Below are 27,486 nucleotides of genomic sequence, written 5' to 3'. Positions count from 1 at the left end.
TCAACCTGGACTCCAACCGTCCGTCCGACCTTTCAACCGGAATTGGACGCATTTAACACATTTAAAGTACTCCTTGTGGTAAAAGTTCAACATTGATACAGCTTGTATTCATATAATTCGCCCTGATTTTAAAAAAAAGCCTCGGAGCCGAATAACAATACGGCAGTAACACGATGCCGGATAGGCTCTCCGAGCAGGGGCTGCTGGAGCCAATCGGGTGGCTGGGATTGAGGGAGTGCGGTGTGTGTGTGTGTGAGGCCGGGTGGGTGAACGCAGAGCCGGGGCTGCGGAGGGAGCGGGGATTGTGAGTTAATGTCTTACTGAGTCATTACAGCTGGTGAAACAGATGGGATTTGTTGGTGGCGGCATCGGAGAGTGACCGAAGGAGCAGTGCACCCACGTTATAAATCGAGGAGCCAAGCAAGCGTCGGGGGGGAGGAGGAGGAGGAGGGTTGAAGGTATGTGGAGGCCCGCGGCTGCTGGAGGTTAACTGGGATGAACGGGGACTTCTGTAATGAGGCGGAACCCTGAATAACAAATATCACCAGGATTAACTCGGGGCCCCCTCAGCAAACCCAGGCGTTACACTAGTGTTTACATCTGATTTAAATTCCGTCATATTTTAGACTGTCTGAAAAACACTTCTGTAACTTAGACCCTCAAAGTATCCTGTGAAAATGCACGAGAAATATTTATAGAGTTTCGTGTCCCTTAATTAGGGTTTTAATTAAATGGTATTTTTTCGCTGTATGTTGATAGACATGCTTGATAGAGCAGATTGGTTTTGATTTTTTAATAGCTTATTTTCATAGAATTTCATAGAAACCCTACAGTACAGAAAGAGGCCATTCGGCCCATCGAGTCTGCACCAACCACAATCCCACCCAGGCCCTACCCCCATATCCCTACATATTTTACCTGCTAATCCCTCCAATCTACTCATCCCAGGACACTAAGGGGCAATTTTCTTTTTAGCATAGCCAATCAACCTAACCCGCACATCTTTGGACTGTGGGAGGAAACCGGAGCAAACCCACGCAGACACAGGGAGAATGTGCAAACTCCACACAGACAGTGACCCAAGCCAGGAATCGAACCCAGGTCCCTGGAGCTGTGAAGCAGCTAACCACTGTGCTACCGTGCCGCCCTTAGTGGTTGTATAATCTTTGATTCTTAGCCATTTGTAATGAATGAATTAACACTTCTGATTCTATATTACATGGCATTCCAGGATCTTTGCTGTTATAGCCTTTTTATTAAACCCAGTGACCTTGAATATGACCATAGAATCATACAATGACTACTTGTGCATATATATAGCACCTTTAACCTAGTAAAACATCCCAAGGGGCATCCAGCAGCCATAACGAAACACTATTTGTCATCCAGCCACATAAACAGGTAATAAGACAGTTGACCAAAAGCTTGGTTGAAGAAGTAACTTTTAAGAGTTATCGTCAAGGAAATTCTAGAACCCAAAGAGAAAGTCTCCGCCAGGCAGCATCTGTAAGAAGAGAAAAGAGCTGATGTTTTGAGTTCAGATGACCCTTTGTCAAAGCTAAAAGACATAGAAAGTGGGAGATATTTATACTGCAGGGTGAGGGAATGAAAGATGAGTCATAGCTACAGAAACCAGGGGAAAATGGACTGCTAATGGCAGTCCATAGAGAGAATAAAGGGTGTGAATGGCCAAATGACAGAGAAGCTAAAATCAGAGGGTAAGCTGTGACAGATGAAGATGAGGGAGAGAGGTAAAATTTAGGCAAAGGGGGAGAAAAGATAAGGAAAGGGGGAAAGAGTGGAGGGAAAGAAAAATGAAGAAAGACAATAAATAAAAGATAGGAAACAGTAAAAAAAAATTAAATAAAATGAAAACAAAGGGCTCATGGTGGGGTGGAGCTAATCATCTGAATGTGTTGAATTCGATGTTGAGACCAGAAGCCTGTAAAGTGCCTAGCTGGAAGATGAGATGCTGTTCCTCCAGCTTGCGTTGAGCTAGGAAATTCTAGAACCTGAGATTATGTGAAAGTGAAGTGAGAATTGATTTGGCTGAGGCAATTAAAGGGTTGCCTACCAATGTTGAAGAAATTGGGGTCATGCAAGAGGCTGGAATAGGAAGAATGCTGCTATGTCAGTTTTAAAGCTGGAGGAGGTTACATGTAAGGTGATGTGAGACCATGGAGGGATTTGAAAACAATCATGAGAATGTTACATCACAGAAGAAAACCTGTCAGCTGTCTGGTTGGTCTCACTTCACTTTCAAATAATCATTTTTTCTTTTGAAGTACATCCTCTTGATCTATGATGCTTCAACTGATTTTCTTCAACCATGTAATCAATTGGGTTGCCTAATGGCTTCTTTTCAATCTTGGTGTTTCCTTGTAATATAAATCATTTGGTTTCACCCTGTGTTTAATACTTTGCAGGTTAAGTGTTATATTTCTGATATTGCAAATAACATTTATTTGAAAATATACAGTATCATGAAAAATAATGCCTCATTGTCAACCATTGGTACAAGTTTAACTGATTATTAAAGGGATTTAAGTAATAAATGACCTGTCAAATTTGACTAAATATATTTAACTTGTTAATGGTCTAATGCATGCCTATTTTACTTTTACAGTGCATTATTGAGAAAATTGCTTAAACATATGGCATAGTGGATGGTGGCACGATGAGTGGGGAGCCTGATGCACTAGCAGTAGTAAATCAGCTACAAGATTTAGCATCTGATCCCTTGAACAGGCGAGCGATTGTTCAGGATCAGGGATGTCTGCCTGGATTGATCCTGTTCTTAGACCACTCAAATCCCCAAGTTGTTTACTCTGCATTATTGGTAAGTGTTAACTTACCTGCTCATTGTATTTTGATATTCAAAATTAATTACTGAAACAAGTTAAGCACCTACCCGTTCTTGTGTATGTTGTGGTGTCCACAGGCACAGTTGACGCCTTCCGCGCCCACTGGGCACCGCAGGGGCTGGGGTGTCTTATCGACTCCGACAATCACATTTTGATTTAATGTTTTAAGTTTCCTTTCGACTTTGTTTTTGTTCGGGCTGTTCCCCTTCCTTTTGGGGAGCTACTCCTTTTAATTTGTCCCTCAGTTAATTTGAGTTAGTTTATTTGGTTGGTACTTTAAAAGAGCTACTTTATCAGCTAGTTATAATTGACTCACAACCTTGTTAATTGAGAGCTTTATTAGCACGAAAGCAAAAATCAAACAGGATTGTTGGGTGTTGTCACTTTGCCGCACTCTGAAATGAGTTACAAATGGGTTATCTGTTGGTTTCAGTAAAATCACCTCTTTTGTGACATGAACAGTTGCTTGGTAGTACAGAATTTGAATATTGCTGAAAAGAGAGAAAGAAAACAGATGATGCTGGGACATCTCAGCAGTTCTGACAGCATCTGTGGAAGGAGAATAGAGCTAACATGTCAGGATGGCATTTTGTCAGTGTGGGATTCCAGCATCCGCATTATTTTGCCTTTAATCTTGGTTTTGCTGAAGCATTTTGTCTTGAACTCATCGGGCCAAATGGAAGAATGCCAAATTGCAAACGATCACAGCTATTTATACCAAAGGAGAAAAGGGTGCTTGCTGTTTGGATGTCAAGTCAACTCTGACTGGCATCTGAGGCCTTGTCATGGAGAAAGCAATGGAAAAATATAGACTCCCCAAACTCCTGGATAATTCAAAGGTGAAAAGCTTGAACATATTCTTTTTGTTTGCAGAGAACAGGTTCCTGCACATCAATGTATGTTACTTCAAACAAGCGTAAATAACCCCATTACAAGCACAACCAATTGGTTGTTAGCACATTCAGCATTGTTCAACACTACACACCGTACTCACACCAGCCCGGCCTTGCAAAACCCAAAACAAAGTGATTGCTGTTAGATGTGATTCCACAATTGAACAGCCCTAAACTGTCTCTGCTCGAAGGAGAACAACTGCAATTTCTCTAATCCCTCCACATAACTCAAACATTTTATCCTTGTTACAATTCTAGTAAATCTCCTCTGCACCCTCTTCAAAGCCTTTTCATGCTTCCTAAAGCATGACCAGTGTTTTATAAATATTTGCCTTAACTTGTATCCTTTTGTATTCTTTGTTTCTACTTCTAAAGTCAAGTAACCTGAATGCTTTTCTAACAGTCTTATCAATTTCTTCATTTTTAATGGTGTAGGTTCTTGTGACTTAAAGATTAACATGCCATTTGCCTTCCAAATTGTTTGTTGTTAACTTTATTGTAAAGAGGTTAATTATAAGAGAAAGGAAGTCTTGGTGCATTTATACAGGGCTTTGCTGAGATCATATCAGAAGTACTGTGCACGTTTTTGACCTCCTTACCTAAGGAAGCATATGCTTGTTTTAAAAGGAATGTAACAAAGTTCACTCGCAAACTTCCTGGTATGAGTGGGCTGTCTTATGATGTAAGTTTCAGAGCAGAGCAGGCCTATACTCTCGGGAATTCAGGAGAATGAGAGCTGATCTAATTGAAACATATACAATTCTTAAAGGGCTGAGTGGCTGTTTCCCCTGCATGCAGCATCTAGAAGCAGGGGTCAGAGTCTCCGGATAAGGGGTCAGTCATTTTGGACTTTTTGTAGCTTTTACATTAAATTATTTATAGGATTATCTAGCAGAGATATGATATTTTGTTGGGAAACAATTGCAGTTTAGGGGGCACAGAGGAAATATTGGGTGTCGTCAAAGTAACCATGCTTTGTACATACCTTGTACTAATTAGCTTACGTGACTAATGGCAGAGGAATAGGATGAAATGTATGCCCTTGACCATAGACTAATACAAGGGGGGAGAAGCAAGATAGTGTGCAGGTGAGTAGGATTCATATTGACTGTGGCACCAGCTGGTAGCCTCCCCATGTTCAGTTGTGCAGGGAAAGGTAGCACCAGCACGGTATGTGCTGTGATTAAAATTAAGTTGTTAATGAGGTAAAGAGACATAGTGGCAGAGTTGTTTTTCCATGACAGGGACCCATTGTTTAAAACAGTCAAACAAAATCTGCTTGCTCAAATACCAGGTGTCTGCAAAATATTTTCTTGTTGTGCATTTTTTTGCTTTTAAAAATATTGTGTTAATTATGGAGGAAGGGGAGGAGGCACATACTTCCTTTACTCTCCCCTTTCTTCCCAGCTCCAACCACCACCACCCCAAGCTCCAAAGAAGAGTCTCAGGACTTCCAACAGTGCCAAGAATGTATTTAAAATTTAGGAATGGCATCTCAAATTGGGACAGATTTATTTATTTAATTAACCTTTAATTAGCCAGGTAAGTTAATTGAGAACCAATTCTCTTTTACAATAATGAATGACCTGATCAAGAGGCTAATGCACAGAAATTACACAACAATGCAATTCATTTGACATGTTGAGTCCACCATCGGTAAAAATCAGGCACATAAGCAGGAACTCGCCTATATTGTTTGACCATTTCCGTTGAATTCTATATAAATAATTCCGTTTTTCTTGTAACTATTCACATGTTTAGGGGAATCATAAATTTCTGTGTTACCATGTAATGAGGTGGAGAAAAATAGAATGGAACACAACAAAGCACGCCACAACATGAACTAAAATGTGGTAAAACCAAATGTATGGCACATAGACCATATGCATGCTGATTGTAAATTGCATTTATCAGAAAAATGGTTGACTGTTCTGACCAAACTTGCAACATTACACAATGAAGAAAAACATTTCAACCTATCCATCTTGAAAACGGGGTGCACTTTTGCCTCCTCTATAATCCATAATCTTTCGGCGTTCTGGTGTACAGCAAAATATATTGGAAGCGTTAAATAAATTTGTCAAAATAAAATGTAAAGGGGCAGAAAACAGGTAAATTCATGTGGTGAAAAAGGAGATGAAATACTTTACTGTGGTACAGCATCTTGACAATCATTGCACTGTACTGTCAGGGCTAACTGTAATCACATTCTATTAAGGCAGACAAACATGATGAGGAAAGAGTAGCAAACTTTACTTCACTGTAAAATTTGCTCTTGCAAGCGGAAATCTCTAAGATATTCCAGCCGATCTCTTGTGGAGTTGCTTATCTATAATTATGGATGATTCTGCTATTTGGCTGATAAGCCAGCCTTTCCCTTGTGTGCTTTCTGTGCGTAAGTTGGATAAGCATGAAACCCAAGCAGTCGTGACTACTTTGAAACTCTTGGCCAATCACAATTTTAATAGTTTGTCAATTTTTCTTGGTCACAAAAACCCATCTTGACTGGTTTACATTCTTTTTAAGATGGCTTTGATTCTGTAATAGTGTGACTAATTTTATTCCATGAAATCATAGATGAATCGGTTATTCAGCTAATAGTTCTTTAATGTTGTGAAATATGTTGCACTCTTTAGTCTGTTGGCTCCTGCAACATGGAGTGACTTATTAAAAATCCTCATGTTTTCAGTAGAATTCCTTCATGCTGCCTTATCAAAAGTACACCCTCCCCTTCCATGTTGCTTGTGGGTACAGAAATTAGTCAGACTACTGATATTTCTAACAACTCAGAAGTAGAGATGAAAAACTCCACATTCAAAACCATGGTTATAGTATGATTGTTATATAACCTGAAATATAATTTGCATGTACATTATTTGGATTGTAGCAAACTCTAAACTGCTCTCATTTCTGATCTTGTCAGCAGCTCTGGAGCGAGTTGCTCTGTTTTTCACACCCATTGTAGTAATTTTGATAGCCTAACAGCATTACTGTTAGGCTATCAATTTAAAGGAGTGAAGTTGTGCAGAAAAATATGATCTCAAACCTAATTGGTTTCCTCAGTTTTTGTAAAACATTGTTGTTCCTATTGTCAGTGATGACTAATGCAGCTACATTATTTTTTTTCCACTTCTACACCTCAGGCTCTGCGCTATCTGGCAGAATGCCGTTCCAGCAGAGAGAAAATGAAAAGTGAACTAGGCATGATGCTGAGCTTACAAAATGTGATCCAAAAGTAAGTCTATTACCAGGTTAACTGCACCTTCCTTTGTTTATATGAACAAGATTACATTCTTGCCTGCTTTTCTAAGGAGCTTTTTGAATAGTCTTATTAAACATCTGATTTCTTTGTTCGTATAAAAGATGGGGGAAAAAAATCTTTTGAATATTGATATTATAGGCAATCATGACCGTTTGACATTGAAACGCCACACATTGCAGGTGAATATGGACAGTTTTATAAGATAATTCATAGTAATAGATTGGTGTAGGAGTGTTAATGGAATGTGTTGCTCCACGTTCCAAACTTAATATGCAATAGATTTCAATTTTTTAAACTCATTTTTAGGATGTGAGCGTCACTGGCAAGGCCAGTAATTGTTGCCAATCCCTAACTCTTCTTTAGAAAGAGCTGGTGGGCTGCTCTCTTGAACAGCTACTGTTCATCTGGTCTAAGCACACCCACAGTGCTGTGATGGAGTTTCAAGATTTTGACCCAGTGACAGTGAAATAATCATAATGTGAAGCTCATTCCATCACGCAAACCAGCCTCCCATCCATTGACTCTGTCTACACTTGCTGCTGCCTCGGAAAAGCAGCCAGCATAATCAAGAACCCCATGCACCCTGGACATACCCTCTTCCGTTGGGAAAAAGATACAAAATTCTGATGTCACATATCAACCGACTCAAAAACAACTTCTTCCCTGTTGCCATCAGACTTTTGAATGGATCTACCTCACACTAAGTTGATCTTTCTCTACACCTTAGCTATGACTGTAACACTGCAGTCTGCACTCTCTGCTTTCCTTCTCCATGAACGGCATGCCTTGTCTATATAGCGTGCAAGAAACAATACTTTTCACTGTATACTAATACATGTGACAATAAATCAAATGTAATTTAAAGTCTGGATGATATGAAACTTAGAGTAAAACTTGCAGGTGGAGATGTTCCTATGTCTCTGCCGTTGAACTTTTTGTTTTTAACTCTCATGTGTTTTTAACTCTTTCATGGGACATGGGTGTCTCTGATTAGGCCAGCATTTTTATTGCCCAGTGAGCCACCAACTTGAACTGTTGCAGTTAGGTAGGGTAGTTAGGTAGCTGTTAGGGAGGCACTTCCAAGATTTTGACCCAGCAATGGTGATGGAACGGTGATGTAGTTCCAAGTCCGAATGGTGCGTGACTTGGAGGGAAATCTCAAGGTATTGGTGTTCTTGCCCTTCTAGGTGGCAGAAATTACAGGTTTGAAAGGTGCTGTCAAAGGAGTTGCTAAAGTGCATCCTGTAGATGGTATGTACTGTTGCCACTGTGCATCGCTGGTGGAAAGGGTGAAAGTTGAAGGCGGTGGATGGGATGATGAAGTGGGCTGATTTGTCCTGGATGATGTCGCACTTCTTGACATTTATTGGAGCTGTACATATCCAGGCAAGTGGGGAGCATTCCATCGCACCCCTGACTTGTGCCTTGAAGATGATGGATAGGCTTTGGGGAGTCAGGAGGTGAGTTACCAGCCACTGCCCTGCTATTGTAGCCGCAACATTTATGTAGCTGGTCCCTTTCAGTTTCTGGTAAATGGTAATTTTGGCGGGGAATTGAGTGATGGTAAAGCCATTGGATGTCAGAGATAGTTAGATTCTCTCTTGTTGGAGATGGTAGTTACCTGGTACTTGTGTGGTGTAACTGTTACTTGCAACTTATCTGCCTAAGTTTAAATATGGTCCAGATCTTGCTGCATATGAGCATGTATCTGAGGAGTTGTAAATGGCATTGAGCATTGCAATCATCAGCGAACATCCCCACTTCTGCCCTTATATTTGAGGGACGGTTATTAGTTTATTAACAGTGCCTGACTTTATTCTAAAGCTGTTTTAAATTCATTCAAAGATTTGACTTTTCATATTTCTTTTCAGAACAACAACACCTGGTGAAACTAAGTTTTTGGCAAATGAAGTATATGAAATTTTGCAATCATCGAGCAGCGACGATTCTGACTACACAAATGATCATAACTCTCATAGACGCAAACCACAGTTTTTCTTGGGAAGCACTAACAAACGTGCAAAAACAGTAACTCTGCAGATAGATGGTTTGGATGATGCGGTAAGAAATCCAATCACCCTGAACTATTTCTTTAGTGAGGTTTGAGAATGCATTTTTCAGTTATGAAGTGTGGGTAGTCATATTATGGCAAGGCGATGAGCCTTGGCACAGTGGTTAGCACTGCTGCCTTGTGGCTCCAGGGATCCGAGTTCAATTCTCGGCTTGGGTCACTGTCTGTGCAAAGACTGCACGTTCTCCCCATGTCTGTGTGGGTTTCCTCTGGGTGCTCCGGTTTCCTCCCACAGTCCAAATAATTGTGCTGGTTAGGTGAATTGGCCAGGCTAAATTCTTCCTCGGTCTACCTGAACAGGCACGGAGTGTGGTGACTAGGGGATTTTCACAGTGATGTCATTGCAGTGATAATGTAAGCCTACTTCTGACTAATGAATAAACTTTTAAAAAAAAATTCCATATAAATTAGATTGAAATTTTTTTTTAACATTTTACTCAGCCTCGCATTGGAAATGGGTATGAGGCTGATCGTGCCAGAAATCCGATGCTGGTTAGATGGTGAGAGGCAAGAAATCAGTTGCGCGGTAAGATCCCATCCCCCCCAGCCCCCCCATCGCAAGTTTCTCCCACTTGTTGGAGCTGACAGTGGAGGAAATGGAAAGAGGTGTTTAAAAGGACAGTTTGCAATGGAGAAAAGAAGCTGAGGGTTATCTTCGCAAACTTAGATGACTAATGAGCAGTTTTGATCGGTGAGATCTGCAGATCATGATGTTGTTTAATGTGGTCCAGACAGATCTGGCAGTGAAAAGCTAAACCTGTTGCTCACCATATCTCCAAGTCTGTGTCCCTTTGGCTAAAAGAATGGCGAAGTGGGCCATACAAGCGGTGGAGGTCACACGAGAGGGCAAGGGTGTGGTTGAGCAAATGGGTAGCTGTAAAAATGTCATTGCGAATGGAGGGTTAAAAACCAGACAGATGTAATTCAAGTTCAGGTGTAAATGAATTGGGAGATGCATTTTTCCAGGGCTTGGCACAAAAGCAGGTAGGTTTGAGAGGTAGGGCAGATGTGGGAACAGAGCAATGCAAGAAAGAAAACTCCTCTTCTCAACTCCTTTCAATACCTGTTTTGGGTTCTGGCCAAGGAAGCAATACATTCTGATAATGCAATTCACCTGTCCTTTTTAAAAAAAAATCTGGTTCTTTTTCTCTTTAATTCTTAATTTTTTGTCTTTCTTGCCTTGCCTTTGCTTGCCTCTATTCCTTAACTGAACACTTCATTCTCCAAGTCCAAAGTGTTTATTCATTCATTCTGAAGCCAGATTGTGAAGTAGGAAACCAAATGCAAGTCTTTTAATTAATACTAGATTTGTTTACATTGCAAATGTTTGCCTCCTCCTCAATCAACATCCTGTGCCCCAGAAGTCTCTCTTTGTACCTCTTTTGACACATATTTCAATTAATTGACCCATGTGAAAGGACACAGGCTCCTTTGAATGGGAATTGAACCAGCAATGTCAGCTTTGCTAGCCCTTATAGTCATTCACTCTCTTCATTCAGCTATCAAAGTAAAGCTGTAAATTTCTTTAAAATGATTAAAGACCTTAAAGGGCATTTTTATATTTTTTTAACAGATAAAACTCAATGAAATATGCCTGTGCTTAAGGTCCTTTAATCAATGCCTTTTATCCATAAATTTAATAAAATTAACATTCCATTAACAAGAACATTCTCAGCTCCTGATGGCTTGCTGCCTTTTTCCTTTTCCAGCCTGATGAGCTCTAATCCCTGAACTTGCTTTCGCAGTCAGGATTACTCTGGAGGTATTTTTTCTTGCCAAACCTAGGCAAATCTTCCAGACCCGTTTAAATCCACACAACCGTAGTCCCTTGGATGCTCCCTTTGGTGATTGGTTGACCTGTTTAGGGGCAGCACTGGGTTGGAACTGCAGTCTCAGTGCTAGGGACCCAGGTTCAATTCCAGCCCTGGGTGTGTGGAGTTTGCACATTCCTCGAGGGCTTCCTCCGGGTGCTCCAGCTTCCTTCCACATTCCAAAATATGTGCAGGTTAGGTGGAGTGGCCATACTAAATTGCCCCTTAGTGTCCCAAGATGTACAGGTTAGGGGGATTAGTGGGGTAAATACGTGGGGTTACAGGGATAGGGCCTGGGTGAGATGCTCTGTCATAGAGAATCAGTGCAGACTTATTGGGTCAAATGGCAGCCTCCTGCACTGTAGGGATTCTTCCATGATTCAATCTGAGTGTGAGCTCTCACCCACATTCTGTGTGGTGAAGAATAGAAAATGGTTCTATTGCTCTGCGCTCTCTCTGTCAGTTTCTTGAAGACTGACTGTGAGGTTTATGGATAACTGAAGAAAACTTTTAAGTTGATACTATAATGGCTTTCAATGGCCTTAAGCCCTCAAAGCCCAAGTCCGTGGCAGTGTATCCAGATAGAAATACTGATTATCTATCTTCCAAATTGCCAACTTCCTTCTACCTAGGAATCAAGCACCAAGTTAAAGTATAACTCTTTATGAAGCCTGACATTCCAAACACCTTCCTGTGAAACCTGGAGACTTACCAGCCTGCCAAAGTCCGCACAAGTGCTCTTCCCATTGTCTAGAGTGTGAACATCTTGCACCTTCTTCCCAACAAAACAACCTGCACCCCTATTTAACCTTTACCAATCAAGCTTGTTGGGCAGAATTTACAATAATCAGATGACCCCTTCATTCTTTCATTTCCCCCCAAATTAAAGAGAGAGTCTCAAGCATACAAATGCAAAGTGTGTAAGACTGTTAACAGTTTTTTAATGTTTGAGTTGTTGGGACATGGGGAAAATGATGGTAGTAGATTCTATAATAGCTGAAAGAGAAGTGAATGAATTCTTTGAAAAATAAAAATTTAAAGGGTATAATCCATGAAATGGGTCTAAGTAGATGCACCTTACAATAAATAAATTGGTGTGGGCACAATGGGGTGAATGGCCTCCTCTGGTAGAACAATTTATTGATTTAAAAAAAAAAAAATTTACAAAACAGCAAGAAATACCACAGTACTAAAAGCTTAATAAGCTAATAATTTTCTGCTGGCTTCTGATTTTGATAAACTTGCTATGTTTATGAAGGTAGGAGCCAGGGATTTATAAGCAGCTGTCAATCAGACACTTCCTCAGCACCACAAACAAGTCTCTAATCAACCTCTGTTTGAATCGATAAAAGCAATTTCACTTTGCTCCATTAAAGGGATATGCTGGTTAAATATAGCTCCAGTTTATGAAACCAATCTTCCGCATCTCTGTGTTGTTCAAAGTTTCTCATACCAATAAGTGTTTATAAAGCTGTCAAAATGAAACTAATGAATTTACCACCTGATGAAACAGTTCCCAAATTAATTGTCAGTTGGCTTTTTGTTTCTGTTTAGTCACGGAGAAATATGTGCGAAGAAGCATTGTTGAAAATTAAAGGTGTCATCAGTTTTACCTTCCAAATGACTGTAAAAAGATGTATTGTGAGGATCCGATCTGATCTCAAAGCAGAGGTGGGTTTTGTTTTTAAAAATCACGATTCTGGTCGGGCCGTTGAATGCTAATGTCCAAGGCACGTTTGGCATCTGAATTTTTAAGAAAATTGTTTGACATGGTTTGAGTCAAGAGCTATGGAAAACTGAATGAAAGCAATTTTCAGATTTTTGACTTCCTAAGTAAGAATAAGTTTAAATTAATGCTACTTCCCAATCAAGAATGATGCTTGTGGTTGTTGGAGGCCAATTGTCTCAGCAGTGGACATAGCTGTAGGGTAGTTTTCTAGGTTCCACCATCTTCAGCTGCTTCTCCAATGGCCTTCCCACCATCACAAGGTTAGAAGTGGGGATGCTCACTGGAGATTGCAGTGTTCTCAGTCCCATATGAAATTCTGGGTAATGACAAGTCAGCATTTGTGTGCAGCAAGACCTGAACAACATTCGTGCCACACAAATGCCAGGCAATGACCATCTCCAACAAGAGGGAATCTAACCACCATCCCTTGACATTGTCATTGCTAAATCTGCCACTATCAATATCCTGGGGATTAGCATTGACCATAAACTGAACCGGACTAGCATAAAAATACAGTGGTTACAAGAGCAGATCAGAAGTTAGGAACGCTGCGGCAACTAACTCGCCTTCTGACTCTCCAAAGCCTGTCCACTATCTTACCATCAACAAGCCATCAGTCAGGAATGTGATGGAATACTTCCCACTTGCCTGGATGAGCGCAGCTCCAACAACACTCAAGAAGGTTGCCACCATCCAGGACAATGCAGCCTGTTTGATTGGAACCCCTTCCACAACATTCACTCCCTCTACTGCCAATGACAGTGGTAGCATTGTGCACCATCTCAAGATGCAGAAACCTGGGCTTCTTGAGCAGCACCTTCTAAACCCATGACTGCTACCATCTAAAAGGTCTAGGACAGCAGATACATGGGAACGCCATCACCTGGAAATTCTCCAAATTACTTGCCATTCTGACTTGGAAATATATTGCTGTTCCTTTATTGTTGCTGGGTCAAAAATCCCGAAACTTCCTCCCTAACAGCACTATAGGTGTCGCTGCAGCACAGTGACTGCAACGGTTCAAGAAGGAAGCTCACAACCACCTTCTTGAGGGGTAGTACAGAGATTAACACTGCTGCCTCACAGCACCGGGGACCCAGGTTCTGTTCCGGCTTTGGGTGACTGCGTTCTCCCTGTGTGTGGGTGGATTTCCTCTGGGTGCTCTGGTTTCCACCCACAATCCAAAGATGAGTAAGTTAGGTGGATTGGCCATGGTAAATTGCCCCTTAGTGTCTCAAGATGTGTGCGTTAGATGCATTAGCCATGGTAAATGTGAGAGTTACAGGGATAGGGTGGGGGAAAGGCTCTGGGTAAGATACTCTGTTAGAGAGTCAATGCAGACTCGATGGGCCAAATGGCCTCCTTCTGCACTATAGGGATTCAAAAAAGAAGAATTGGAGAAGGGCAATAAATGCTGGCTTAGCCAATAACACCCATATCCCATCAATGAATAGGAAAAAAAAAGTGCCAGGCAATAACTATCTCCAACAAGAGAGAATCTAAGCCTCTCACCTGGACATTCAATAGCATTATCTTTGCTGAATCCCCCACTATCAAAATCCTGAGGGTTACCTTTAACTAGAAACTTAGCTATGTATAAGGCACAAGCCAGTAGTGTGAGGAGCTTGCCTGGATGAGTGCTGTTCCAAGAACACTTGGGAAGCTTGGCACCATCCAGAACAAAAGCTTGCTTGACTGGTACTCAATCCTCTGCCATTTACCACTCGCTCCATCACTGACACACACTGGCAACAGTGTGTATTATTTACCGCAGCCCCTCACTGAGCCTCCTTTAACACCACCTTCCAAAACTGTGACCTCCACTACCTAGAAAAACAAGGGCTGCAGATGTATGATGGGGGAGCTCCTTGTAGTCCAAAATTAGATACTTAAACGTTGTTCTTTAATTATTTAATATAGTTATTCAATATGACCATGCCATTTTTTTTGGTGTTGGGCCTATTTAGGCTGTGTTCTCCCCAGAAACCTGATTCACAAGGGATCTGTTAGTGTTATAACTTGGCTCAATGTTGCTATCAACGGGAAGCCACTAAAGTTCTGAGTATGTAACATTGCACACTCCCTGTACAGTGAATCAATGTATGCCTATCAGTAAGAAGTCTCACAACATCAGGTTAAAGTCCAAAGGTTTATTTGCTACCAAATAAACCTGTTGGACTTTAACCTGGTGTTGTGAGACTTCTTACTGTGTTTACCCCAGTCCAACGCCGGCATCTCCACATCATGCCTCACAGTGCCAGGGACCCGGTTTTGATTCCAGCCTTGGGTGACTGTGTGGAGTTTGCACATTATCTACGTGTCTGTGGGCTTCTACTGGGTGCTTCAGTTTCCTTCCATAGTCCAAAGACATGCAGATTAGGTGGAATAACCATTGTAAATGTACAGGGTTACAGGGATAGGGCAGGAGGGATGCTCTTTCGGAGCATTGTTGCAGACCCGATGAGCTAGATGGCCTCTTCCCGCAATGTAGCGAGTCTATGGTTCTAAAACTGTAATGGCAGTACCTGTTACCACCTCTGCAAGCTCTTTTTTAAAAAAAGAAAATGGTATGGCCTGTTATTTGTTGAAGAGGTATTGCTAGAATGTGTCTCAGGCCATTACACTAAACATTGCAAAAGACATGCCATTTCATTCATCTAACTATGCTAAACCAATTAAGTACATAGTGCATTTTTGGAAAATTATCAACTGTATTTTGGACACTCATTAAATAGAGAAATTTAGGACCAAATGAGGATTCTGACAATGAATAAAACAAACATTAAGCCGATAAGAAAATTATTAAGCTTAGGGATTCAATCACAGTTCCTGTGTTTAACACGTCTGTTGACATTTTCAGTTGGAAACCTCTCTTTAATAAACCTAGACTTGAGTTCATGAAGCTCAGTGGAGCCACTGTTGATTTAAGGACTAAGATACAGTTGAAAATGTCTCTGTAACTCCCAAAACTCTCTCTGCTTTGACAACAACAGTAGTCACTCACTGAACATGCTAGGACCAGCACAACGTGTCTCAATATAAGATTGTTGAGTCCAAGAAATCACCTTTTCATAGCAGTGAAAGTGATCAGTTTTGTTTTGATTTGTACAGCATGAACTATTTAACTCATTCTGAGGTAGCTTTCCTGAGAGGAAAGGTAGGATACTGCATTCAGTGATTTGTTTATTCAGTGAATACAGTACGCACCATTTGTGATTAATTTAAAACTTTGCACTAAATCCGTCATTAATTGATCTTTTAATGTATTCCTAATGATTAAGCAGAATTTTAAAATTTGTATTTATTATGGAACTCAACATGGCAAAAACCTGGTACGTACAAACAGTTGAAATTCTATTACTGTAGCTGCCTTCAGTTTATAGGGAGGGTGGTTCTGAATGAAAATCCTGATTTAAATTTGTTAAGTAAAATATTTTACAAATTCTTCCAGAGACATTAGTTCACAAAAGAAAGATGGAAATTAGTTTAACATTTTCTTCTACTTCTTGCCAGTCACTGGAGGAAAAAACCCCACAGCGTTATAGAAGGTTCATAAAGATAGAGTTATTGTATCAAATTATATAACTTTGGATAAGCAAATGCTTTATTTCAGAAACCAACCAAAAATGATCAGTATTTATGTTATCTTCTACAAACTACTCTTAATTTTTTTCAGTGGAAATATCAACCCCTCCTTTGCACCAATGTTAGTTCTTGACTCAGCATGAGGCCTAATCCTGATATTACCTATGTTCATCTTTTATTGTAGGCACTGGCATCTGCTATTGCAGCAACCAAAATTTTAAAAGCACAACAAGTGATCAAAAATGAAAATGGAGAGGAGGTAAGATGACTGTCTGCCATCTGTCATTTGTGGCAATGTGAGAGACTTCCCACTGCAAAGTATTCATGAATATTGATCAAATCAAAGATCAGCTCTTAGGAAATATATGGGAGCAATTAGATTATGACTGACTTTTTTTTTCACCCTTCTCTCCTCTGGGTAACATTTGCTTTTCCCACCCAATAACTTGTTGGCATTCTCATTTGGCATTATACAATGGTGTTTCTATCATCTAAAATTAACAGTGAATTTCCTCCAAGCATTTCTTTGTAAATGGTAGATCTTTTGTTCTTAATCAGAAAATTTAAGTAATCTAATCCTAGATTATATAATTAGATTAGTGGAAATCGATCAAAATGTCCTCTACCCTGTATTAGAGGGAACTTTAAAGTTGATGTATAGACGCATTCACGTTATAAATTAATTTTCAGATTATCTAATGAGTAATCGAGGTGATTTATGTATTGAATTTGTCATAATTTTTACCTATCATTATTTTTGTCCAAAATGGTTCTCATTAAAAGTATAAGCCCCTTATGAAGATGAATGCTACAGTTAAAGCTCTTAAAAATTGTACCGTGATAGGTCAGTGTATTTTTTTAGCTTTTTAAACAAAAGTATTTCTCGTGATAAAACTATTAATCCTTCTGAGGATCGACGACAGGTCAACAACTGTTGAAAAGCGAGTGAATGAATTTGTTATGAAGAAATTCTGCCACATCACTTAACCTTGTTCCTAGCAAGCTTTCAAAGTCTGATGAAGATTACAATATTGTTCACAAACCTGTATTTATTTTTGTACTATTTAATGCTCGGGCAATATATCTGACTGATTGACTTTGCAATCTTCTCTTAAGCCAGTCCCTCAGACTCTTAAGACGATTTGCTTCCACACTACAACTGAGTTCTCAGGTGATTGAGGAGTCCTGTGTGTGACCTACCGTCTCTGTCACAGGTGGGGCAGACAGTGGTTGGAGGAGCGAGTGGGTAGGGTGCCTGGGTTGCCATGCTCCTGTTGTCGATGCTTGGCTTCAGCTTGCTCTCGTGATGAAACTAGAGGTTTCCTTCCTGGAAGCTTTTCCTCCACTTCAGGTGGTCTTGGCCAGGGATTCCCAAATGCTGGTGGGAATGTTGCACTTTTCCAAGGAGGCTTTGAGAATGTCCTTGAAGCGTTCCGTGTACGCTGGCGCTCACTTGCCATGTCAAAGCTCAGAGTAGAATGCTTGTTTTGGTAGAATCGTGTCAGGCATGTGGAAAATGTGGCCCACCCAACATAGCTGACTGATCATGGTCAATGCTTCACTGCTGGAGATTGTAGCCTGAGCGAGATCATTGATGTTGTTGCGCCTATCCTGCCAGTAGATTTGCAGGACCATATGGGGTCGGCGCTGGTGGTACTTCTACGTGGTTTTGTGGGGCCTGCTGTACTTGGTCCACATCTCAGAGCCATATAGGAAGGTGAGTATAACTGTGGACCATGAGCTTGTTGGAGGGTCTGAGGTCCTGGTTTTCAACCATTCTCCTCTTCAAGTGACCGAAGGCTACACTGACATAGTGAAGGTGGTGTTGAACTTTGTCATTGATGACTGCCCTCGTTGACAGTAGTCTCCCAAGATGGTCCATGTTGTCCAAGGTCTCATCTGAATTTTGATTGGATAATATTGTGCTGTGGGTAGGTTGGTAGAGAACCTTTGTCTTGTGGATGTTTACTGTAAGGCCTATGCTCTCAAGCCTCAGTGCAGGTGTTGATGATGGTTTGGAGCTCGGCCTCAATCTGCATACTGGAGTTCAGTGACAGAGTATGGGACAACCTTGGATCTGACCTGCAGATGGCAGAGGTTGAACAGATTACCATTTGTTCTGTAAATTAGTTTTACTCCAGGAGCTTTCTGAGGGTGAGATGGAGCATTTCAGCAAGGAAGATAGAGAAAAGCTTTGACGCGATGATACAGCCTTGTTTGATCCCAGTCTGAATGTGACTTGAGTCTGTGGTGGATCTGTTGGTCAGGATCATGTCTTGCATGTCATCGTGCAGCAGGCGGATTATGGTGACAAACTTTTGGGGGCAAACAAAACAGAGGAGGACACTCTAATCCATTGCAGTTGAGTGTCGAAGGTCTTTTTGAGGTCAAACATGACCATGCACAAGGGTTGGGCTTTCTCACCCACCATCTGTTCTTTAGGTTATAGGTGTTTTGCTGGACCTCCATCTTCAGCTATCTGTACAGTTGCTTTCTTGCTCTTGAGTTAGATTGTTGTTTAAGGCTCATAAAAGTAATGCACTTGCGGCTTACTAGTTCTTGGATCTCCTGGTCATTCTCATTGAGCTGGTCTTGGTTTCCTGGTCGAATTACCAAGCATCTCTTCAGAGGTGCTGACTGTAAGGGCCTTGAGGGCAGACCAGGCGTTGTGGACTCTTAAGTCGCCAGGAGTTGTCAGGTTGACAGTGAAGCACTGACTGAATAAGGTTCTCTTATCAGGGTCGATGCCAGGTGGTCCGTCCAGTTTCATTTCTTTGTTGAGACTTTGTAGCAATTGATACAACTGAGTGGCTTGCTAGGCCATTTCAGAGGGCAACTGAGAGTCAACCACATTGCTGTGGCTCGGGAGTCGCATGTAGGCATTTCTTTCCCTAAAGGACATTAGTGAATCAGATGGGTTTTCTGACAATCGACAATGGTTTCATGGTCATCAGTAGACTCTTAATTCCAGAATTAAAAAAAAATTGAATTCCACCATCTGCAATGGCGGGTTTTGAACCCAGGTCCCTAGAACATTATCTGGATCTCTGGATTAATAGTCGAGCGATAATACCACTAGGCCATCGCCTCCCCTGTAAGTTAGTGTCTGTGGTTGTCTCCTCAGAATCCCCTCAGATAATTGACTTATGAGAGTTTCCAAAATCTATTCCCAAAAACACATTAAAACCATCTCGTAGGAATACTTTCATTTGATAGTTTGCATTCCGAAATCCACTCCACTCCAAGTTTTACAAAATGTGCTAAAACTTCCGATCCACTTAACAGTGAATCCAGTACAAGATTTTGCAGCACTCCTTTTGAATTTCTTTATCTTGACTTCTGTCCACACTGGTTACAATTGCTTTAACTCTCAAATCCCAGACTCTTGATAAAATTATACCATGTTTTCATCTACCTCTGAAGGTCTACTGTTCCGCTTTAAAATTAGTTAATGCAATTGTCATTTTTACTCCAGGGCTTTTCATTTACTCTTTCTTTAATTCTTCTGAGCAAGACCTTGATCTTGTTTCACTTAACTCCAGTTGTCTTAAATGTTCTTTCTATCCCAATTCCTGGTTATCTGGCTTGTATCTTGTTTCTTAGGAAGCCTGCATCTTTGTAGCTCCCTTGAGCTGTCCAGCTTCTGCTGGCAGAGTTGAGAGCTATTCACTCAGTGATCTGTTTCCAATTGCTCTGGCTCCTAGTTAAAAAGCAAGAGCAAAGGAAAGCCCTCTCTTTCTGGGTAGTAGCCCTCTTTAGTTAGAACTTGGTACCAATCCCCATACATACAAACACCTTTGTACAGCATGAGTCTAACTGTAGGTTTACCCTTCCAAGCACAGAAACATTAAATCCAACACACTTAAAACTATATAAATACAAACCCCTTAAAACTACCTTTGTTTTCCTAAAAACTTTTTATCTCTCACTGTTCTCGCTGACTCACGATGATATGTAACTTGCATTTTAAAACTGCTGTTATGTGGCATTGGGAAACATTTGAGCTCCAGCTTGTGTCTGTAGCTATTTTCATTCTGTGCTTACTGGATGCTTTGTGAAGTTGTTGAAATGGTCTCATTTGATTTGGTTTCATATTCAGGAGGAATAGTGCAATTTCATAGTTAAGAGATAGGGAGGAAGTATACAGGAGCTGTATGCTTTCAAAACCCTGTGGGCAAACAAATACTTCAATTTCTAATGGTAGCTAAGAACATGGAGATTTAAAAAAAAAATCACTGGTCCAAAGAATCATAGGCAAATCTTGAACTGATTTACTGTAACATTGCTTTCCTTTCTCCACATCCTTATTCAGCAACTGCAAAATCACCTATGAGAGGGTCTAGACAACATCGATAGGAAAGTCTTGTTTCCCCTAGCTGAGGAGTCAATTTCCAGATTTAAATGATCGGTAGAAGGATTAGAGGGCACATGGGGAAGAACTTTTTCACCCAAAGGGTGATGAACATCTGGAATTCACTGCCTGGTTGATGCTGAAATGCTCAACTTGTATTTAAAAGGTACCTGGATCTGCATGTGAAGTGCTGTAACCTGCAAGGCTATGGACCAGGTGCTGGAAAATTGGATTAAAATTAGTGGCTGTTTCTCTTTTTGGTGGACGCAGAGATATCGAATGGCCTCTTTCTGCACCGTAACTTTTCTATGGTTCGTTTTTTTTTTTGAAGGTGGGGTGGTGGAGAGTTTCCCCATTTATTTTGTCTGTTGTCACTTGAGCACAAGTGATTAGTTACAGTCTAGATCATCCATTTCTGTCATAAAAGTTTTTGGGATGGCAATGGGGCTATAGTAATGCCAATTGTATTTTATCAAAATAATGTTACGTTTGCAGTTCTCATACTGGAATATAACTTGTATGAAACAGTTGGAATAAATTATCAGATTGTGTTTGAATGGCAGCATATATGACTGCTATTCATCGTGAAATATTAACTATATTTTAAAAGACTATATTAAGAACAACTGAGAAATATTGCCTCTTCTTCCCCAGGTGCAGTTCACTGGCATTGTTTGAGGTTTTAAATCATTATTTTTATAGATGCTGGTTCCATTCCAAGGTACACCTGTTGAAGTTGAGGAAAACACAGAATTACCGGACTACTTGCCTGAAGATGAGAGTCCTGCGAAAGATGGTGATAATGCTGTGTCCCGTGTTGGGAGTAAGCAAGAAGTTGGTGGTGGCTGGTTCAGTACAGCGGCAAACTTTTTATCAAGGTCATTTTATTGGTGACAGGTGGTTGTAGCTGCACCAAACTTGGGTATGAGTAGGACTGTGGAAACAGGGAGACCGTTTTCCCATTGTTGTGGTGAATTGTCAAGTGCAATTTGCAGTAATGCAAAAACTATTGCAGTTTATAGAGGCTTTAAGTATACTGCATTTTCACTTAACTGAGAAATTAAGCCATCAGCAATAGAAGAGATCCCTACTGCCTTTATCATTAAATTGCCTCGCAATCATGTGTTTATTATTTTCCTCCAACGGGTCCTCATCAATACCAAATGACATGAAAAGTGAAACTTAAGCAAGAGTTTGGATGGATTCTTCTACAGCATCCTACATAGAGTACCCACATTCACCTCAATCCCTTGAATATTGTACAGAAAACCTCTCAGTTATGTTAATATAAGGAATATTGTGCATGAATTATGCTTTTTTTGATGTTTGACATTGCAATGACGTTTGCAAATATTTGCAGTTTGCTTAAGACCTAAAGGGTTGCATACATTTGCCTTACTTTTTTGTTCTTATTTTAAAGCCTTCATTGTAAATGCCTTTCTATTTCTGTTTTTCATCTGAATGCCGGATTCATTATGCCTTGTAACTTATTAATGTTCAACCATTTCTGTACACCAAAGTTGCACCCTTTTCTTAAATGTACAGTAAATGAACTGACATGTTGACTTCTATCTGGTTTTGCAACATTTTAAATGAATCTGTCAAAAAGCCCATTAACTGCACTTTGAGTAATGTATCTGTCTACATGTTACAATGCAATGATTTTATTTTGTCAGGCATGTATTAAAAGCATAGTTTGAGATTCAAATGTTTGTTTGAGGTGATAGGTATGTATAGTATTCAGCAACTAAAGCTTTGTTACTACGAATTTACATTCATGTAATTAACATTTAGATTGTGCCAATAGTCTGTATGTTATTCCACAAATGTGTTTATCCCTGTAACTATGTTTTCCATTAAACATTGTATATGGACTACATTTCCACATTTTACAAGATGTGTTTCTTTGCATTATGCTACATTTTCTGGTACATTTTAGGAACAATAGCTCTATTGTACCTGAAACCGTGCAACCAGATTATGATTGTTCAGCAAATCATGTGAAATGAAAGATAATCCACATTTCTGCCTGGTACACATCAGTTGGTCTGGTCACGTGCCACATATTAAAGATGTTCATTCATTGACTACGAGAGGAAAATGATCAACCTTTTTGTAATCCAGATTATGAATGTTGCTTGTAATTTAGTTCTAGCTGGAATCCTGCATTCATTATAATTTTGTTGGTGTAATTCAAAATCATTGAACTTTAAACATTTTTTAAAAATTAAATGAGCTGGTGGTCATTTTTTAATTTTTTTTGGAGAATTGTTCCTATGGTACTAGTTGAAATTGTATTCTGTTTCCATTACTGATTGTTCTAGAGCAAGCTACACGCTTTCAAATTTCTGGTGTGTAATACTGATATCCATAATTTGCATTTATTTTTTCAGTGCAAGAATGAAGTGAATTAGTTTATAATTGAGAAGATGTTTTTAGATGTAATGTTTCTGTTAACATATTGGGTAACTTGGCATTTCTCCATTGACATTGATGAGAAGTGTTTACTGACTTTAGAGCCATTTTAGGACACTGAAGAATTAATCAAACTATTCCACACTCACAATGACTCGAATTGGATCAGTAATGCTATTTCAGAAATGCAAATTGATGTTTCATTTTTTCACAATAGAGCATTGGTACTCTCAATGAAGAGCTAGATTGACATTTTAAATATACTTTCTTGTAAAGGTGAAGTAGTTACAAAAAAGATGCAGATTAAATGCTTGTGTGTTTAAGTGTAATTTCAAAGTTGATCAACTCCATTGCCTGAACACAACACAAGAAGATGGAGCAGAAGTAGGCCATCTGGGCCCTCGAACCTCCTCCACCATTCAATAAGATCATGGTTGGTCTTTTTGTGGACTCAGCTCTGCTGACCTGCCTGCTCACCATAACCCTTAATTCCTTTACTATTCAAAAATTTTGAACATCTTTCCCTTAAAAACATTCAATGAGGTAGCCTCAACTGCTTCACTGGGCAGGAAATTCCACAGATTCACCACCTTTTGAGTGAAGAAGTTCCTCCTCAACTCAGTCCTAAATCTGCTCCCCCTTATTTTGAGGCCATGCCCCGTAGTTCTAGTTTCACCTGCCAGTGGAAATAACTTCCCTGCCACTACCTTATCTATTCACTTCATAATTTTATATGTTTCTATAAGATCTCCCCTCATTCTTCTGAATTTAGTTATGCTATCAGTATTGGTGCAATACCTATTGAGAGACAAGGGGATCGATAAGCATTTTAAATCCTTGCAGGAATTGGGGAGGAAGGGGTTATCAGGATATTGAATTCAATGATCAGCCATGATCATAATGAATGGCGGAGCAGGCTTGAAGGGCCAAATGGCCTACTCCTGCTTCTAGTTTCTATGTTTCAGGGACAGATATGAAGACTATGGGCTCAGGATATACATGATCTTAGCTTTTGCATTATGAGCTACTTCCCATGTAATTTAGCATCAAACTACAAATGGGAGGAAACGCTTCTAAAGTGATGTGGCTGCAGCCACCATCTGACATGTTTGACGGGCACTGCTGTTTAACTTTGAATGTATGGCATTGATGCTACCTTGAGTATAGCCATTTATAACATCAACTTGTATTTAAATAGCATCTACAATGTAAGAACGTTTTAAGGTGCTTTATAGGAGAACTATAACAAAATTTGACACTGAGCATGAGATTCTGGGTGGATGTTCAATAGCTTTGTCAGAGGTGGATATGAAGGAATGTCTTAAAGGTAGAGGCATGAGGATATTTAGGGACGGAATGCTACAGCTTGGGACCTAGGCAGCTGAAGGCACAGTTGCCAATAGTGAACAAATAAAATTGGGAGGCTCAAGTGGCCAGAATTAGAGGAGTGCAGATTTCTTGGAGGATTGTGAGGTAATTAGGTGAAGCCATGGAGAGATTTGAAAACCAGGATGAGAATTTTAAAAATCAAGGCATTTTTTGTCAGGCTACCGTCAAGCACAGGAATGATGGATGAAAGACGAAGGATGTGGGCAGCAGAGCTTTGGATGGCTTCCAGTTCAGGGAATATATAATGTGGGAGATCCAGGTGTGCATTGGAATAATTAACTCATGAATGAAGGTTTGAGCAGATTAGCTGAGACAGTGGTGAAGTAAGGTGATGTTTCAGAGCTGGAAATAAATAGCCCGAGTGGCACAGATATGTGGTTGATAGCTCACCTTTGGATTAAATATGACACCAAGGTGTTTGGTTCAGTTTCCGACATTTGCTTACCAGGGAGAGGGATGAAGTTGGTAGCTAGGGAACAAGAACTGAAGAAAGTAACTTTGGTCTTCCCAATTATCCATGGGGTGTGAGCATCTCAGCCCCCAGAGAGGATAGGTAAGCAGTGTGGAAGATCAGAAGGGTGGGTTAAGCAATGTTGAGAGTGAGGGAGGGATGGTAAGGGTTGAGTTGGGGAACCTAGAATTAAAAACAGTTAACATGCACATTTCAGATTAGTGAAACTCATTGAACTGGAGGTAGACCTCAAGGGTAGTGTCTTCAGTTCATTATATCAAGGGCATTGCTGGACTTGCACCTTGTCACTAGTGACAAAGATTTATATGCTGAATACTATACATACCTTGTCATCCCAACTCACATTATCACTGGATTCAAGCTGGAGCCAGAAGAGGAAGATTCCCCAGGCTCCAGTGTAAAAGATACAAGGCCGTGGCTTCCATTCCACTGCTGACCAGAAGATCCTGCCCACAATTAATGTTTCAGGTCAGTGTCCCTACATCAGAACTGGCAGTACTTTGGGCTGTAACAGTATGAAGAAAGGCAACAAAGAATCTCAGACCTGAAATGTCAAACCTGCGTATTTTCAGCATTTTCTATTTTTCAGCTATTCAGCATCTGCAGTACATCATTCTTTTGATTTGCTTGTTTCTGTTGGCTCATAGCTCATCTAATGTTCTACATTAAGTGCTTTGAATAATAATTATTAATGGGGTTTTGCAAAAAATATTAAGACTATTAAGGGTTGAAAAGAGAGAATGTGCAGGGAAGTGGGATTAGGTTGAATGCTTTTTCAGAGAGTCAGTGGGTCAAATGGCCTCTTTCTGCACTGTAAAGATTTGGTGAAAAGTTATGTAGAAATACAATGTCAGATTTAGAAGATTATGAATGTTAAATTCCTCACCACCTTCAGAAGATAATTAATGTGTTTAATTCTTCACTTGAGTCTTCATGGTGAGAACTGGATAAAATCCTTACCGTAAGAAGTCTCACAACACCAGGTTAAAGTCCAACAGGCTTATTTGGTAGCAAAAACCACTAGCTTTCAGAGCGTTGCTCCTTCGTCAGGTAAGTGGGAGCTCTGTTCACAAACGGGGCATATAAAGACACAAACTCCATTTACAAAATAATTACCATTTCTTTTGTAATTATTTTGTAAATTGAGTTTGTGTCTTTATATGCCCTGTTTGTGAACAGAACTCCCACTTACCTGACGAAGGAGCAGCACTCCGAAAGCTAGTGGCTTTTGCTACCAAATAAACCTGTTGGACTTTAACCTGGTGTTGTGAGACTCCTTACTATGTTTACCTCAGCCCAACGCCGGCATCTCCACATCATAAAATCCTGACCTACAGGTCAAATTTGCTTGTCAAAATCTAGATGTGCTAATACACGCATGGAAGTGGCACAAGCATGCTGTAAAATTATTGCCTGGACATCAAGGGTTGAAACTAATACTGCTACTCCATAAAAAGGAACTGGACAGGTTTGAGTTTCAAGGAAACCTTGAGTTAATGAAGATAGGTGATGCATTGATTGTAACAATTGATGCGAGTTAATGTCGTCTTCTGAAGACTGATGAAGTATGTACACTAGAAACTTTACAGTGCAGAAGGAGGTCATTTGACGGATCGAGCTCGATGAGCTATTTGGTTTTCCGCATAGGTTCTTCTAATAGCACCAAGGAATTGAATTTATGAGGACGCGCAGACAGACTTTTGGTTTTCTGCCTTATTCAACAGTGGTGGTCTGTAAGTTTGTCAATGCAGCACTCAAGAGTCGCCTAGTATGGTGGGTATGTGGTGTACATCTGTTTCAGCAAGGCCAGAGGTGCTCCAGCTGTCATATTGGTGAAGGAACAAAAATATGCATCGGAGGCCCTTGTCTGAAATAACTTGTTATAATGCAAATAAGGGGTAAATTCCTGTTTGAGGCTCCCATTCAAAACTGACTTGAGGCAGACATCTTAAAGGCAGTTCAATAAAAATATCTCAAGGAATACGCAAGTATAAGGACAGTATTCTTCAATCTCATTCCATGCTCCAGAGTGCATATATACTATAATTACTTCTATAATGTATATTTCTGTTCCTTCCTTTCTTATCGCCCTTTCTGTCCTGTCTGAAAATGCTGAGCTGCCTCTCCTGTCCTTTTTTTTTAAAGCCATGTTTCAGGAATAGCCATGATGCCATACTTCCAACTGTCTACCTGCTCCCTTTACCTTATCTGCCATAGTCACTAGATTCCTTGCATTTAAGTATATTCCACTGAGCACTGTCAAACTCCTTTATCTATTTGTTAGCCTTTGTGTCCTCTGCTTTCTACACTTGCTTACTAATTTTCTGCTTTACATTTCTAACTTCTCTTCTTGCCCTTCTGATCTATGCTCCTATTTCCATCTCACTACTGAGCTGGAATATTGGCCCTGCCTCTGTTGAGGTGCAGAACATTTGATTTGTACAGGCCCCATTTGCCCCCAAACTTGTCCTAATGCTCTAGAGTTGAAAGTCCTATCCTTCTGTTCCTATAGTTACAAGAGGGTAGCACAGGAGTAACCTGGAAATTATGACTTTTGAGCTCCTGCTTTTTCAGTTTGCTTCCTAACTGCCTAAAATCTGTCTACAGGATCTATTCTCTTTTCTACCTATGTCTTTGGTACCTG

General features: G+C 40.2%; 1 protein-coding gene across 2 annotated transcripts; it reads left to right on the top strand.

Moving 5' to 3' along the window:
* The first annotated feature begins 18 nt into the window (after positions 1–18).
* Positions 19–22,208, top strand: armc1 (armadillo repeat containing 1). 2 transcript variants are annotated; one of them, XM_078216265.1, is made up of 7 exons: positions 19–458; positions 2,627–2,839; positions 6,901–6,992; positions 8,891–9,080; positions 12,456–12,572; positions 16,400–16,474; positions 21,269–22,208. In XM_078216265.1, the coding sequence occupies exons 2-7, from the start codon at positions 2,678–2,680 to the stop codon at positions 21,458–21,460; spliced, it is 828 nt and encodes a 275-aa protein (XP_078072391.1). In that variant the 5' UTR covers positions 19–458; positions 2,627–2,677; the 3' UTR covers positions 21,461–22,208. The 2 variants fall into 2 exon arrangements, with proteins under 2 accessions (XP_078072391.1, XP_078072392.1); XM_078216266.1 differs by having other exon boundaries at positions 233–304.
* The last annotated feature ends 5,278 nt before the right edge of the window (positions 22,209–27,486 follow it).

Source organism: Mustelus asterias, chromosome 7 (genome assembly GCF_964213995.1).
Source record: "Mustelus asterias chromosome 7, sMusAst1.hap1.1, whole genome shotgun sequence".
In the NCBI taxonomy this organism is placed as follows: Eukaryota; Metazoa; Chordata; class Chondrichthyes; order Carcharhiniformes; family Triakidae; genus Mustelus; species Mustelus asterias.
Note: the sequence above shows the minus strand (reverse complement) of the source record. Positions and strands in the feature narration are given on the sequence as shown.